This window comes from Pongo abelii, chromosome 9 (genome assembly GCF_028885655.2).
Source record: "Pongo abelii isolate AG06213 chromosome 9, NHGRI_mPonAbe1-v2.0_pri, whole genome shotgun sequence".
In the NCBI taxonomy this organism is placed as follows: domain Eukaryota; kingdom Metazoa; phylum Chordata; class Mammalia; order Primates; family Hominidae; genus Pongo; species Pongo abelii.
This window is the reverse complement of record NC_071994.2, coordinates 75778326-75793770: the sequence shown is the minus strand read 5'-3', so window position 1 is coordinate 75793770 and position 15445 is coordinate 75778326. Positions and strand designations below refer to the sequence as shown.

Below are 15445 nucleotides of genomic sequence, written 5' to 3'. Positions count from 1 at the left end.
GTTCACGCCATTCTCCTGCCTCAGCCTCCCTAGTAGCTGGGACTACAGGCGCCCGCCACCATGCCCGGCTAATTTTTTGTATTTTTAGTAGAGACAGGGTTTCACTCTGTTAACCAGGATGGTCTCCATCTCCTGACCTCATGGTCCACCCACCTCAGCCTCCCAAAGTGCTGAGATTACAGGCGTGAGCCACCACGCCCGTCCAGTTTAAAATTTTTTGTGGAGATAGGGTCTTGCCATGTTGTCCATGTTGAATTTTTGGGCTCAAGTGATCACCCTGCCTCAGCCTCTCAAAGTGCTGGGATTGCAGGCATGAGCCACGGCACCTGGCTAATCTAAAATTCTTAGAGAGATGCAATCTTAGGCTGAAAGTAATTTAGAAAGATAATTTAGTTTTTTTTCCTTCAGGCAGAACCGTATCTGATATCAATTTTATGAGCTAATAATGTAACCAGGAAAGAAAAGTTTCACAAAATTGTGTTACGTGAGCAAGGGCTCGGAGTTTCTAAAGTACATGGTATGCTTGGAGAATAATGAATAGCCTTCTGTAATTGGCAGATGAGGTTTATGTTTGTCAAAGGTGTGAGATGAGACTGGAGGCTAGGCTCAGAATTAAGTGGTTTTTTTTGGTTGGTTGTTTTTTTCTGAGACAGGATCTCACCATGTTGCCCAGGCTGCGGTGATCATGGCTCACTGAAGCCTCAGTCTCCTGGGCTCAAGTGATCCTCCCACGTGATACTCTTGAGTAGTTGGGACTACAGGCACACACCACCACACCTGGCTTCAAACTCAAGTTTGACATAAAGTTCCTTGATGACCTGCTAAAAGTTTAACATTATCTTATGGATACTGGGGACCCCTGCAATGTTTTATAAATTGAAGAAGGATACCTCTGCTAGTATGGAGGTTGGACACTGCACAGTGCTTGCTTGCTTTCTTTTTTCTTTCTTTGTTTTTTTTGAGACAGACTTCGCTCTGTTGATCAGGCTGGAGTGCGGTGGCGCAATCTTGGGTCATTGCAACCTCCGCCTCCGAGGTTCAAGTAGTTCTCCTGCCTCAGCCTCTGGAGTAGCTGGGATTACAGGTGCCCACCACAACACCTGGCTATTTTTTTTTTTTTTTTTTTGTATTTGTAGTAGAGATGGGGTTTCACTATGCTGCCCAGGCTGGTCTCAAAATCCTGAGTGATCTGCCCGTCTTGGCCTCCCAAAGTGCTGGGATTACAGGCGTGAGCCACCGTGCTTGGCCTTACAGTGCTTTCTTATCTTGTTCACTCTCTTATATGTGTGCATATTTGTTTTCTTCAGTGGATTGTAAGCTCCTTTCAGCTCAGAGCTTTACTCGTATTTGTTTTTGCATTCTTATCCCCCAGCCTCCTTATTTCCTAGCATTTAATAATTTTGGAATGAAGTGAGAAATAGCCATTTGAGCATTGATGTATTTGTTTACTTTTTTTTTTTCTTTTTTTTTTTTGAGACGGATTTTCACTCTTGTTGTCCAGGCTGGAGTCAATGGGGCGATCTCGGTTCACTGCAACCTCCACCTCCTGAGTTCAAGCGATTCTCCTGCCTCAGCCTCCCAAGTACTGGGATTATAGGCATGTGCTACCACGCCCAGCTAATTTTGTATTTTTAGTGGCGACGGGGTTTCTCCATGTTGGTCAGGCTGGTCTTGAACTCCTGACTTCAGGTGATCCACCTGCCTCAGCCTCCCAGTGTGCTGGGATTACAGGCGTGAGCCACCACACCCGGCCCATTTTTCTTTGATAAGAGTAATCAGTAGTCTGTCTTTACCATTATGTATCTTTCTTGTCTGCAGCTTTTATGTAGTTAAGTTTTTTTGTCTACGTGTGGTGCGTCACGCCTGTAATCTCAGCACTTTGGGAAGCTTAAGCGAGAGGATCACTTGAATCCAGGAGTTTGAGACAAGGCTGGGCAGCCATAGCCAGACCCTGTTTCTATTTTGTTTTATTTATTTATTTATTTATTTATTTATTTATTTTTGAGACGGAGTCTCGCTCTGTCGCCCAGGCTGGAGTGCAGTGGCACAATCTCGGCTCACTGCAACCTCTGCCTCCTGGGTTCAAGCAATTCTCCTGCCTCAGCCTCCCAAGTAGCTGGGATTACAGGTGCCCACCACCACGCCCAGCTAATTTTTGTATTTTTAGTAGAGACAGGGTTTCACCATATTGACCAGGCTGGTCTTGAACCTCTGACCTCAAGTAATCCACCTGCCTCAGCCTCCCAACGTGCTGGAATTACAGGCGTGAGCCACCATGCCCAGCCTATTTTATTTTTTTCTTTTTTAATTTTGTTTTTCTTTTTAAATCACATTCTCTTCTTGTCTAAAAGAAATAAAAAATTAAAACAAAATGAAATGAAATTTTTTAAGATTTAATTTTTTAGATCAGTTTTAGGTTCACAGCAAAATTGAGAGGAACTTACTGATATTTCCTGTATATCTCCTGCCTCCACACATGCATTAATCTCCCCCGTAATCAACATCCCCTGCTAGAATGGTACATTAGTCAGTCAATGAACTGACACTGACACATCATTAATTACCCAAAGTTCATTGCTTGCATTAGAATTTATTCTTGGTGTTGTATATTCTTTGGGTTTGGACAAATACATAGTGACATGTATCTACCATTATAGTATTATATGGAATATTTTCAGTTCTCTAAACATCCTCTGCTCTGTCTACTTCTCCCCACTCCCAACCTCTAGCAAACACTGATGTTTTACTGTCTCTTCAGTTTTGTCTTTTCCAGAGTATTATGTAGTTGGATCATGTATGCATTCCTTTTGAGGTAGGATATTTTCATTTAATAGTTCACATTAGGTTCTGGCATGTCTTTCTATGATTTGATAGCTTATTTCTTTTTGGTGCTGAATAGTACTCAATTGTGTGGATATACCACAGTTTGTTTATCCACTCACCTACTGAAGGACATTTTGATTGCTTTCAAGTTTTGACAGTTACTAATAAAAAGCAGCTGTAAACATACATGTACGTCCTTTTTTTTTTTTCTTGTGCAGATTTTTGTGTGGACATGTTTTCAGCTCTTTTGGGTAAATATCAAGGAGCATGGTCGCTGGATCATATGGTAAGAATATATTTTGGGCCGGGCATGGTGGCTTATGCCTGTAATCTCAGCACTTTGGGAGGCCGAGGTGGGTGGAGTCAGGAGTTCAAGACCAGCCTGGCCAACATGGTGAAACCCCGTCTCTACTAAACATACAAAAAATTAGCCAGGCGTGGTGGCATGCACCTGTAATCTCAGCTGCTTGGGAGGCTGAGGCAGGAGAATCGCTTGAACCCGGGAGTCGGAGGTTGCAGTGGGCCAAGATGGCGCCATTGCACTCCAAAAAAAAAAAAAAAAAAAAAGGAGGGTCGGGCGAGGTGGCTCACGCCTGTAATCCCAGAGCACTTTGGGAGGCGGAGGCGGGTGGATCACGAGGTCAGGAGATCGAGAACATCCTGGCTAATACGGTGAAACCCTGTCTCTACTAAAAATACAAAAAATTAGCCAGTTGTGGTGGCAGGCGCCTGTAGTCCCAGCTACTCGGGAGGCTGAGGCAGGAGAATGGCGTGAACCCGGGAGGCGGAGCTTGCAGTGAGCCGAGATTGCGCCACTGCATTCCAGCCTGGGCGACAGAGCAAGACTCTGTTGGGGGGGCGGGGGGAAGGAGTATATTTTGTTTTGTCAGGTAAATATTTTTTGTTTTTACTTTGGATGTCTCTTTCATCATGCTGGAAATTCATACTGTAGATCTAATAAATATTATTGTGGAGAAACCACTTTTATTAAAAACAACTTTTGAGCCATAGATGTGAAATTACTTATTTTAACAAATTTTCTATACAACCACATTCATTCTCTCCATTTTTAAATACGACTGTACAGGTGTAGTGTAGTTTTTTTGTTTATTTTTTAAAGACAGAGTCTCACTATGTTGCCCGGGCTGGAGTACAGTGGCGTGACCTCGGCTCACTGCAACCTCCGCCTCCCAGGTTTAAGCGATTGTCCTGCCTCAGCCCCCCAAGTAGCTGGATTACAGGCGCGTGCCATCACGCCTGGCCAATTTTGTATTTTTAGTAGAGACGGGGTTTCACCATGTTGGCCAGGTTAGTCTCAAACTCCTGAACTCAGGTGATCCGCCTGCCTTGGCCTCCCAAAGTGCTGGGATTACCGGCGTGAACCGACGCTCCTGGCCAGCTAGTTTTTTTTAAAAAAATTAACTTAAGGAGAAACAAAAAATCTTGATTCAATTTAGGTCTTTTAAAGAAAGGCTACTAGATTTTTAAACTTTAGTTTTATTGATTAGGTAAGTTACACTGAAGTAGCATTAGCTTGGTTTATTTGATTTTGTTTTCCTCTAGAATTGCATCACCTAGGTGAGACGCCCTTGGATATGATATTGCAGTGAGGTTTGCTTGCAGCTGAGCTTTTCTGTTGTGATCCCTAGGTACTTTTCTCAACTGTCTTTGTTACCAGGATGGAACAATGACTAGATAGTGTCTTTTGCTTGGCTTTGTTACTACAATCATAGCATATGATTTAAGCTACCATTATCATAGTGGATTAATTTTTTATAGTGTTTTTTGTGGGAAAAAGTAAAACATATAAATATCTAATTGGTCTAGTTCAATACTATCTGGCCAATGTTATTGACCAAGAATTATGAAGCAGGTCAGAATTTATCATAGTTATAGATTGTAGACTAATTGAGGCCTCTCTTTTTTTTTTTTTTTTTTTTGAGACAGAGTCTTGCTCTGTTGCCCAGGCTGGACTGCAGTGGCGCAGTCTCGGCTCACTGCAACCTCTGCCTCCCAGGTTCAAGCGATTCTCCTGCCTCAGTCTCCTGAGTAGCTGGGACTGCAGGCGTGTGCCACCAAGCCCGGCTAATTTTTTGTATTTTTAGTAGAGATGGGGTTTCACTGTGTTATCCAAGGTGGTGGTCTCCATCTCCTGACTTTGTGATCTGCCCGCCTGGGCCTCCCAAAGTGCTGGGATTACAGGCATGAGCCACCGCGCCGGGCCTGAGGCTTCTCTTTTTTATGCAAATACCAGTCTTAGATTCTGTGAATGCTAGGTATCCTTCAAGAGTATATTATGTGAGGACTTACTTTACAACTTATAAAACTTATCTTTTAAATTAATATCCCTCGGTTTTCTCGAGGCCCCAATAATTAGTTTATCTAACTTTTAATAATCAACCTTAGAGGTGGCAGGATTTCTTGAGCCCAGGGACTTGACACTGCAGTGAGCCATGATTGGTGTCACTGCACTCCAGCCTCAGACAGAACAAGACCCTGATTCAAAAAACTAAAAAATAAAAAAATCAGGCTGAGTGCATTGGTGGCTCATGACTCATCCCAGCATTTGGGAGGCTGAGACGGGAAGATCACTTGAGCCCAGGAGTTCGAGACCAACCTGGGCTATGTAGTGAGACCCCATCTCTTAAAAAAGTTTTTTTTAATCAACCTTTTTTTTAGTTTACTTTTTAGTTATCTTTGGTGTTCCAGTATTTTTATATATATATATATATATTTTTAAATTATTATTATTATTATTTTTTGCAGTCTTGGTCTGTCTCCCAGGCCAGAGTGCAGTGCTGTGATCTTGGCTCCCTGCAGCCTCCACTTCCCAGGTTCAAGCGATTCTCGTGCCTCAGCCTCCTGAGTACTAGAAGTACAGGCATGCGCCACCACACCTGGCTAATTTTTGTATTTTTAGTAGAGCTAGGATTTCACCATGTTGGCCAGGCTGATCTTGAACTCCTGACCTCAAGTGATCTGCCCACCTCAGCCTCCCAAAGTGCTGGGATTACAGGCATGAGCCCCCGTGCCCAGCCCCAATATTTAGTTTAGTTTAGTTTAGTTTAGTTTAGTTTTGTTTTTTGAGACAAGAGTCTCACTCTGTTGCCCAAGCTGGAGTGCAGTGGCGCAGTCTTGGCTCACTGCAGCCTCCGACTCCCAGGCTCAAGCAATCATCTGGGCTCAGCCTCTTAAGTAACTGGGACTACAAGTGTGTGCCACTATGCCGGCTAATTTTTGTATTTTTTGTAGAGACAGGGTTTTGCCATGTTGCCCAGGCTAGCCTCAAACTCCTGAGCTCAAGTTATCTGCCTGCCTCGGCCTACCAAAGTGCCACCGCACCTGGCCTCAATATTGGATATTTATTTTATTTTTTACTTTGAGACAGGATCTTACCCTGTTACCAGGGCTGGAGTGCAGTGGCACTATCACAGTTTATAGTAGCTGCAAACTCCTGGGCTTGAATCTTCCTGCCTCAACCTCCCTACAAGTAGCTGGAGCTACAGGTCTACTCCACCATGCTTGGCTAGATTTCTTTTTAAATGTTTTTGGAGATGGAGTTTTGCTGTGTTGCCCGGCTAGCCTTGGACTCCTTGCCTCAAGCATCCTCCAGTTTCAGCTTCCCGAGTATCTGGGATTACAGGCAAGAGCCACTGTCCGTGACCATTTTAGCCATTTTTAAGTGTGTAGTTCAGTGGCATTAAGAACATTCACATTGTAGTACCGGCTAGGCATGGTGCCTCACGACTATAATCCTGGTACTTTGGGAGGCCGTGGTGGGAGGATTGCTTGAGCTCAGGAGTTCAAAACCAGCTTGGGCAACTTAGTGAGACCTTGTCTCTATTAAAAATAAATAAATAAGTAAAAAAAAAATAAAAAATAACATTCACATTTAGTACAACCATCACCTGCATAAATTTTTATAACAACTTTATTGAGCTAAAGTTTACATACCGTATAATTTACTTGTATCAAGTATACAGTTTAGTGGTTTTTACTATATACTAATAACATGTGGTCTTTTTTTTTTTTTTTTTTTTTTTGAGATGGAGTGTCCCTCTGTCGCCCAGGCTGGAGTGCATGGTGTGATCTCGGCTCACTGCAACCTCCGCCTCCCGGGTTCAAGCAGTTCTCTGCCTCAGCCTCCCGAGTAGCTGGGATTACAGGCGCCCGCCACCACGCCCAGCTAATTTTTGTATTTTTTTTGGTAGAGACGGGGTTTCACCATGTTGGCCAGGCTGGTCTTGAACTCCTGACCTCATGATCCACCCGCCTTGGCCTCCCAAAGTGTTGGGATTACAGGCGTGAGCCACCATGCCCGGCAATAATATGTGGTCTTTAGTGACTGACCTCTTTCAGTTAGTGTAGTGTTTTCAAGGTTCATTCATTTTGAAGCATATTATCAATACTTCATCCCATTGTATCTATATACCACGTTTTGTTTATTAGTTGATGGACATTTGGCTTGTTTCTGCACTTTGGCTCTTATGGGCAGTGCTTGCCATATGTTATAATGATTTATCATTTAGCTCAAATGATGATGATTTTTAGAAACAGGTTCTTGCTCTGTCACCCAGGCTGGAGTGCAGTGGCATGATCATAGCTCACTGCAGCCTCAAACTCCTAGGTTCAAGCAATCCTTCTGCTTCGGCCTGCCAAGTAGGGGACTACAGGTGCATGCCACCACACTCTAGTAAATTTTAAATTTTTTGTAGAGAGAGGGTCTCGCTTATTTGCCCAGGCTGATCTCGAACTCTTGTATTCACTCGATCCTCCTCAGCCTCCCAAAGTGGTGGGATTACATACACAAGCCAACACACCAAGCCTAAATTTCCATTGTGAGTTCTTCTTGAACCTCTGGGTTAGAAGTACATTACGTTATTTCCAAACATTTCAACATTTTCTGGATATCTTTTAGTTATAAATTTCTTGTTCGGTTTCACTGAGGGCAGAGAATACGTTGTATATGATTTAAAAACATTTGAAATTTGTTGAGACTTGCTTTGTGTCCCAGCACTTGTTTTCTTTCTTTCTTCTTTTTTTTTTTTTTTTGAGACAGTGTCTCGCTGTGTCACCTAGGCTGGACTGCAGTGGCATGATCACTGTTCATTGTACCTTTGACCTCCTGGGCTCAAGCAGTCCTCCCACCTTAGCCTCTCAAGTGTCTGGGACAACAGTATGTACCACCACGCCTGGCTAGTTTTTTTTTTTTTCTTTCTCGAGACGAAGTCTCACTGTGTTGCACAGGTTGGAGTGCAGTGTCACAGTCTTGGCTCACTGTAACCTTTGCCTCCCAGGATTAAGTGATTGTCCTGCCTCAGTCTCCGAGTAGCTGGGATTACAGGCATGAGCCACAATGCCTGGCTAATTTTTGCATTTTTAGTACAGACAGAATTTCACCATGCTGGCCATGCTGGTCCCAAACTCCTGACCTCAGGTGATCTACCCACCGTGGCCTCCCACAAAGTGCTGGGATTACAGGCGTGAGCCACACCATGCCTGGCCAACTGTACTTGTTTTCAGTTAGGAGATACCTTCATCTAGAATTACTTTCACTGGTGAATTTCTTTTTCTTTTTTTTCTGGAGATGGAGTCTTTCTCTGTTGCCCAGGCTGGAGTGCAGTGGCACAATCTCGGCTCACTGCAACCTCTGCCTCCCGGGTTCAAGTGATTTCCCTGCCTTAGCCTCCCAAGTAGCTGAGATTATGGGTCTCTGCCACCACACCTGGCTGATTTTTGTATTTTTAGTAGAGATGGAGTTTCACCATGTTGGCCAGGCTGATCTCAAACTCCTGACCTCAAGTCATCTGCCCGCCTTGGCCTCCCGAAGTGCTGGGATTACAGCCATGAGCCACCGCACCTGGCCTTAAAAGGGTGAATTTCTCATATCTGTAATCCCAGCACTTTCCACCTGTATCGTCTGCTACTCTGGAGGCTAAGGTCAGAGGATTATTTCAACCCAGGAGATTGAGGCCATGGTGAGCCACGATCATGCCACTGCACTCTGTTTCCAAAAAAAAAAAAAAAAAAAAGTAGGTGAATTGTATGGTATGTGATTTATCTCTCTCTGTCTCTCTCTCTTTTTTTTTTTTTTTTTTTAAGGCAAGGTTGGGATTCCAGAAACCGCCTCCTCAAATATTGCTTATTCTCTCAAGTAGACTTTTGAGGTTGGGATAGGTTTGATATTAGCAGCAAAATCCTGTTAGAGGGCCTGTAACTTCAAGATTATGTCCTGCATATGGCTCATTGCAGATTTACTTGTCTGATTTATTCTTGAAGAATTTAGGTAATCTCGTATATAAGTAGAGTTACATATTTAAATTTATTTCTTTCCAAATAAGATTGGAAAAATAAATAAAGCTTCCTAAGTTAGCTCTCTAATACTCATGGTACTTGTTAAAGGCCTGAGATACCTTCTTTTTCTTCTAGCTAAAGTCTCCTTCAGACCTCACGTTTAAAGTCATTTTTCTCTGGAAAGTTTTTCTTTACCTTCTAGCCTTATAATAGAAGACTGCCCCCATTCACAACATGCTCTTGTACTTTTTATCACACTGCAGTAACTTTGTCGCTCTGACTTAACCTTAGCAAGTACTATGTTCTGATTGTTTTTATATCCCCAGCATTTTTCAATCCCTGGCATTTAGTATGTTTTCATTAAAAGGAAGAAATATAAGTGAGTAGGATTATTTTGCTATTATATTTGCCCTCGGCTACAAACGTTTCAAAGATTTAGCCCTATCATTTGAATTAGAATTTATACCCAAGTTGTTTGCCAGTGGTTGTTGATACAGTCAAATGGAATGTGAATCCTACTGAGATCATTGTCGTGTCTGGCCTTCACAGAATTGCAAGAGTGTGTAATCAGCATGGTGCAGATGGTGTGATTTTAGGAATGTTATTATAAATGTTGAAATTGTGTTAGAATTTCTATTTTGTTTCTGGAGATTGCATTGAGGCAGCATAGTGAATGCAAATGTAGTTTTTAAGAGATGATTTACAAATACATGCATCAAAATTTTATATTTAGACATGACTTTCAAAGGAAATGCTCATTGGAACATTTCTCATTTCAGGCTTTTGGATTAAGGATGCTCAAGTATAATGCAAATTTTCTAAAATCTGAAATATTTATGGTTCTGAGCATTTTGGTTAAGAGATACTCAACTTGTAGTTGTCTTGTTCCTACCTACTTTTACTGAGAGACACTCTCCTTTAGTTTTTTCTCTCCTAGATTTTAGATTTCTCCTATTAGGAACCAGGCCTCACGGCAGGAGGTAAGCAGTGGGCCTGAGCTCCACCTCCTGTCAGATCAGTGCGGGCATTAGATTCTCATAGGAGCGAGAACCCTATAGTGAACTGTGCATGTGAGGGATCTAGGTTGCATGCTCCTTATGAGAATCTAATGCCTGATGATCTGAGGTAGAACAGTTTCATCCTGAAACCATCAACCGTTCCTCCTCCCCCACTCCCATAGAAAAATTGTCTTCCATGAAACTGGTCCCTGGTGCCAAAAAGATTGGTGACTGCTGCTGTAGACTTATCTCCAATTTGGGTTTGTCAGTTTTTTTTCTCACTATTAAACTGGATAAACTGGCCAGGTACGGTGGCTCAAGCCTGTAATCCCAGCTCTTTGGGGGGCTGAGGCAGGTGTATCACCTGAGGTCAGGAGTTCGAGACCAGCCTGGCCAACATGGTGAAACTCTGTCTCTACTAAAAATACAAAAACTAGCTGGGCGTGGTGGTGGGCGCCTGTAATGTCAGCTACCCAGGAGGCTGAGGCAGGAGAATCGCTTGACCCCAGGAGGTGAAGGTTGCAGTGAGCGGATATCGTGTCACTGCACTCCAGCCTGGGCGACAGAGCGAGACTCTGTCTCAAAAACAAAAACTTGATAAACTGGGTAAATTTTTCTCCGCTATTAACTGGGTATTTTCTCACTTCACAAGGTGAAGTGCCCTTCTTGTCACAGTATATCAGGGGTTCTTGATAGCTACATACATATATACACTTTTTATTGGGAATGATACATATATAGTAAAGTGTTTTACTCTTTGAGAAAAAGATTTTATTTTAAAGTATAACATCCAGTAAAGGGCATAAAGTAGACAAATCTTAAATATATGGCTTGTTGGAAATTTTACTTTTTTATTCACCCTTGTAATGATTAATACCAGCACTTAGAAGATTCCTTGGCTCCCTTTCTTAGTTAGAAACCCCTTACAACTTTTCTGACTTCTATCAGCATTAATTCTACCAGTTTTGAACTTCATATAAATAGAATTACAGAGTATATATTCTTTTGTATCTGGCGTCTTTCACTCTATGTAGTGTCTGAAATTTGTTCATACAGTTTTACATGTTAGGATATTTTGCCATTGTAATATTTCGTTTTATGACTATGCCACAATTTGTCCATTCTATTTATTTATTTATTTATTCATTTTTATTTTTATTTTTTGAGATAGTGTCTCACCCTGTCGCCCAGGCTGGAGTGCAGTGGCATGATCTCGGTTCACTGTAACCTTCACCTCCTGGGTTCAAGCGATTCTCCTGCCTCAGTCTCCTGTGTAGCTGGGATTACAGGCGCACATCACCACACCTGGCTAATTCTTGTGTTTTTAGTAGAAATGAGATTTTGCCATGTTGGCCAGGCTGATCTCGAACTCCTGACCTCAGGTGATCTGCCCGCCTCAGCCTCCCAAAGTGTTGGGATTACAGCCGTGAGCCACCGCGCCTGGCCTAAAATACAGCTTTTATATGGGTGCAGAATTGCTATAAGAATATAGACTGTAATATGATTTGAGAAAAAGTGAAACCAGTGTATGACAACTTAAAAGGAAGGTGAAGGATCTGAAGCTGGAGAATTAATTCCAGCAAGGGATGGCTTGATGATTTTTGAAAGACTTGGCTTAAAACAACAACAACAAAAAATCAATGTAACAGCAGAAGCAGCTTCTGCCAACCAAGACAAGTTTCCAGATGCCATGAAAATAATTGAGGCCAGACATGGACGCTCATGCCTGTAATCCCAGCACTTTGGGAGGCCGAGGCAGGCGGATCACGAGGTCAGGAGTTTGAGACCAGCCTGGCGAACATGGTGAAACCCTGTCTCTACTAAAAATAAAAAAATTAGCCTGGCGTGGTGGTGCACGCCTGTAATCTCAGATACTTGGGAGGCTGAGACAGGAGAATTGCTTGAACCCAGGAGGTGGAGGTTGCAGTGAGCCGAGATTGCGTCACTGCACTCCAGCCTGGGTGACAGAGCAAGACATCATCTCGGGGGGAAAGAAAAGAAAATCATTGAGGAGAAAGGATAGCTGCCTGAACAGGTCTGTTTGTTTGTTTGCTTTGAGACAGAGTCTCACTGTGTCACCCAGACTGGAGTGCAGTGGTGCACTCTCGGCTCACTGCAATCTCTGCCTCCCAGATTCAAGCAATTCTGGTGCCTGAGCCTCCCGAGTAGCTGGGATTACAAGGCGTACTCCCTCACGCCTGGCTGATTTATTTATTTATATATATTTTTTGAGACAGAGTCTCGCTCTGTCGCCCAGTCTGGAGTGCGGTGGCGCAGTCTCGACTCACTGCAAGCTCTGCCTCCTGGGTTCACGCCATTCTCCTGCCTCAGCCTCCCGAGTAGCTGGGACTACAGGTGCCCGCCACCACGCCTGGCGAATTTTTTGTATTTTTAGTAGAGACGGGGTTTCACCATGTTAGCCAGGATGGTCCCAATCTCCTGACCTCATGATCCGGCTGCCTCAGCCTCCCAAAGTGCTGGGATTACAGGCGTGAGCCACTGCACCTAGCCTGATTTTTGTATTTTTAATGGAGACGGGGTTTCACCATGTTGGTCAGGCTAGTCTCGAACTCCTGACCTCAAGTGATCCACCCTTCTCGGTCTCCCTAAGTGCTGAGATTACAAGCGTGAGCCACCATGCCCGACCTGAACAGGTCTTTAATGCAGACAAATATACCCTGTTCTGGGGGAAAAAATGCCACAAAGGACATTTATTGGTAAGGAAGCGAAACAAGCACCAGCATTTAAGGCAAGAAGGGCTAGGCTAATTCTACTCTTTTGTGCAAATGCAGTTGAGTTTATGATCAGGACTGCCTTATCTATAAAGCTGCTAACCTCCTCCCCAAGCCTTGAAGGGAAAAGATAAACACCAGCTGCCAATCTTTTGTTGTATAGCAAGAAGGTCTGGACAAGAACTCTTTTTTCTGGAGTGGTTCCATTGATGCTTTGTTTTTGAATTCATTTTAAAGTTATTTTGATATTGGACAATGCTCTTGGCCACCTAGAACCCCAGGAGCCTAGGGTAAAGAATATTCCAGGCCGGGCGTGGTAGCTCATGCTCATAATCCCCACACTTTGGAAGGCCAAGGCAGGTGGATCGCTGGAGCTCAGCGGTTGGAGATCAGCCTGGGCAATGTGGTGAAACTCTGTCTCCACCAAAATACAAAAAATTAGCTGGTCATGGTGGCGTATGTCTGTGGTTCCAGCTACTTGTGAGGCTGAGGTGGGAGGAGTGTTTGAGCCTGAGAGGCAGAGGCTGCAGTGAGCCATGATTGCACTATTGCACTCCAGCCTGGGTAACAACAGAGTGAGACTCTGTCTCAAAGGAAAAAAAAAGGTGGCTTCTTCCCAAAGATGAGTTTGCTTTTGCCTAGCGTCTAGGGAAGCTAGTTATAGCTCTTCTCTTCAGCCTGCTATTTTAGGCTCTTCTAAATAAGATATTTTGGAGTAGGTAATTTTGTGGGCCTCTTTGCTGTTTGGCCTAATCTTTTCCTCAGGTTTTCATATGGCATATAAGAGCGAGACGTAGAGGCCAGATCTGGTCTCTAAAAATTGGTTTGAAATCAAGTTACTTAATTCACAATAATGAATGACTAGGTATGGTTCTTTTTTTTTTTTTTTTTTGAGACGGAGTCTCGCCCTGTCACCCGGGCTTGAGTGCAGTGGCGTGATCTTAGCTCACTGCAAGCTCCACCTCCCAGGTTCACGCCATTCTCCTGCCTCAGCCTCCCAAGTAGCTGGGACTATAGGTGTCTGCTACCATGCCTGGCTAATTTTTTATGTTTTTAGTAGAGACGGGGTTTCACCGTGTTAGCCAGGATGGTCTCAATCTCCTGACCTCGTGATCCGCCCGCCTCGGCCTCCCAAAGTGCTGGGATTACAAGCGTGAGCCACCGCACCCGGGCTTTTAGGTATGGTTCTTATCCTCCCAAAAAGTACATTTTGGGGAGTATTAGAGATGTTGATTCACCCAGTTCCTTTCTAATTGATAAATTTTTTTTTTGCATTCATTTTGTATTTTGAGTCTGTGCCAAGCCACTGGCAAAATAGAAAAATAATCAGATATGGTTTTTGCCCTTGGAGAATGTGCTTATTGGTAAAGAAATTGCCAGCATTCCACTACTTTTGACCTCATGATACTTTCATATGGATTAACCTAAAAATATCAATACAGGCCAAGCACAGTGGTGCACGCCTATAATCTCAGCACTTTGGGAGGCCGAGGCGGGCGAATCACAGGGTGAAGAGATCAAGACCATCCTGGCCATGGTGAAACCCCGTCTCTACTAAAAATAAAAAAAAATTAGCTTGGCGTGGTGGCGTGCGCCTGTAGTCCCAGCTATTTGGGAGGCTGAGGCAGGAGAATCGGTTGAACCCGGGAGGCGGAGGTTGCAGTGAGCTGAGATCATGCCACTGTACTCCAGCTTGGCAACAGAGTGAGACTCTGTCTTAAAAAAAAAGAAAATATGTATATATGTATGTATCTCACAATACAAAGTGAAGTTATGGATCTTTGGGAATTCTCTGCTAGAGAAGTAGAGAGTTCTATCTGGTTTTGAAGTGAATTTTAAAACAGCTTTTCTTGTCAGTTTTTCTCACTCTTTTTTTTTTTTTTTTTTTTTTGAGACGGAGTCTCACTCTGTTGTGTTGCCAGGCCGGAGTACAGTGGCGTGATCTCGGCTCACTGCAACTTCCATCTCCTAGGTTCAAGTTATTCTCCTGCCTCAGCCTTCCGAGTAGCTGGGACTACAGGCGTGCACCACCTTACCCAGCTAAGTTTTGTATTTTTAGTAGAGATGGGATTTCACCATGTTGGCTAGGATGGTCTCGATCTCTTGACCTCGTGATCCACCCACGTTGGCCTCCCAAGGTGCTGGGATTACAGGCGTGAACCACCACACCTGGCCAGTTTTTCTCACTCTTAAAACAGTGTAGTTCTTGTAGCCCTCATACCCCTTCTAAGAGTATCTTTTGCCTTTCTACTCCCAGGGATTATACTTTGATTTGCTAGATGAAGTAGACCTAAGCCTCCATTAATTCTTTTTGTTAGGGCCAAGTAAACACTTACTTGGCCTTTTGTGAATTAGGAATGTCAGTTTATAATAACAGAATGTTTTCAACTTTCAACTATATACTGTTTACCTGTGCTTTTAAATTGGGAGATGGTTGTCTGTGTTTGGAGAAAGTCATTTTGACAATCTTGGGGCCATATGGGTTTTAATTATTCTTAGTAGAACCATTGCAGGTATTTCCCATTGACTTTAATTGCAGTTCTCTGTAGAAAAATTTTCTGAGAACCCAATGTAATGTGTTTACTGAGCAAATCTTTT

General features: G+C 43.4%; 1 protein-coding gene across 9 annotated transcripts in view; it reads left to right on the top strand.

The window, feature by feature from the left end:
* Positions 1 to 15445, top strand: part of RAB6A (RAB6A, member RAS oncogene family) — a 112449-nt gene that overhangs the window by 41616 nt on the left and 55388 nt on the right. For 2 of the 9 annotated variants that reach the window (XM_063727889.1, XM_054523719.1), the window contains exon 1: positions 3047 to 3109. In XM_063727889.1, coding sequence (XP_063583959.1) covers positions 3091 to 3109 — 19 coding nt within the window. In that variant the 5' untranslated portion in view covers positions 3047 to 3090. 9 annotated transcript variants of the gene reach the window in all.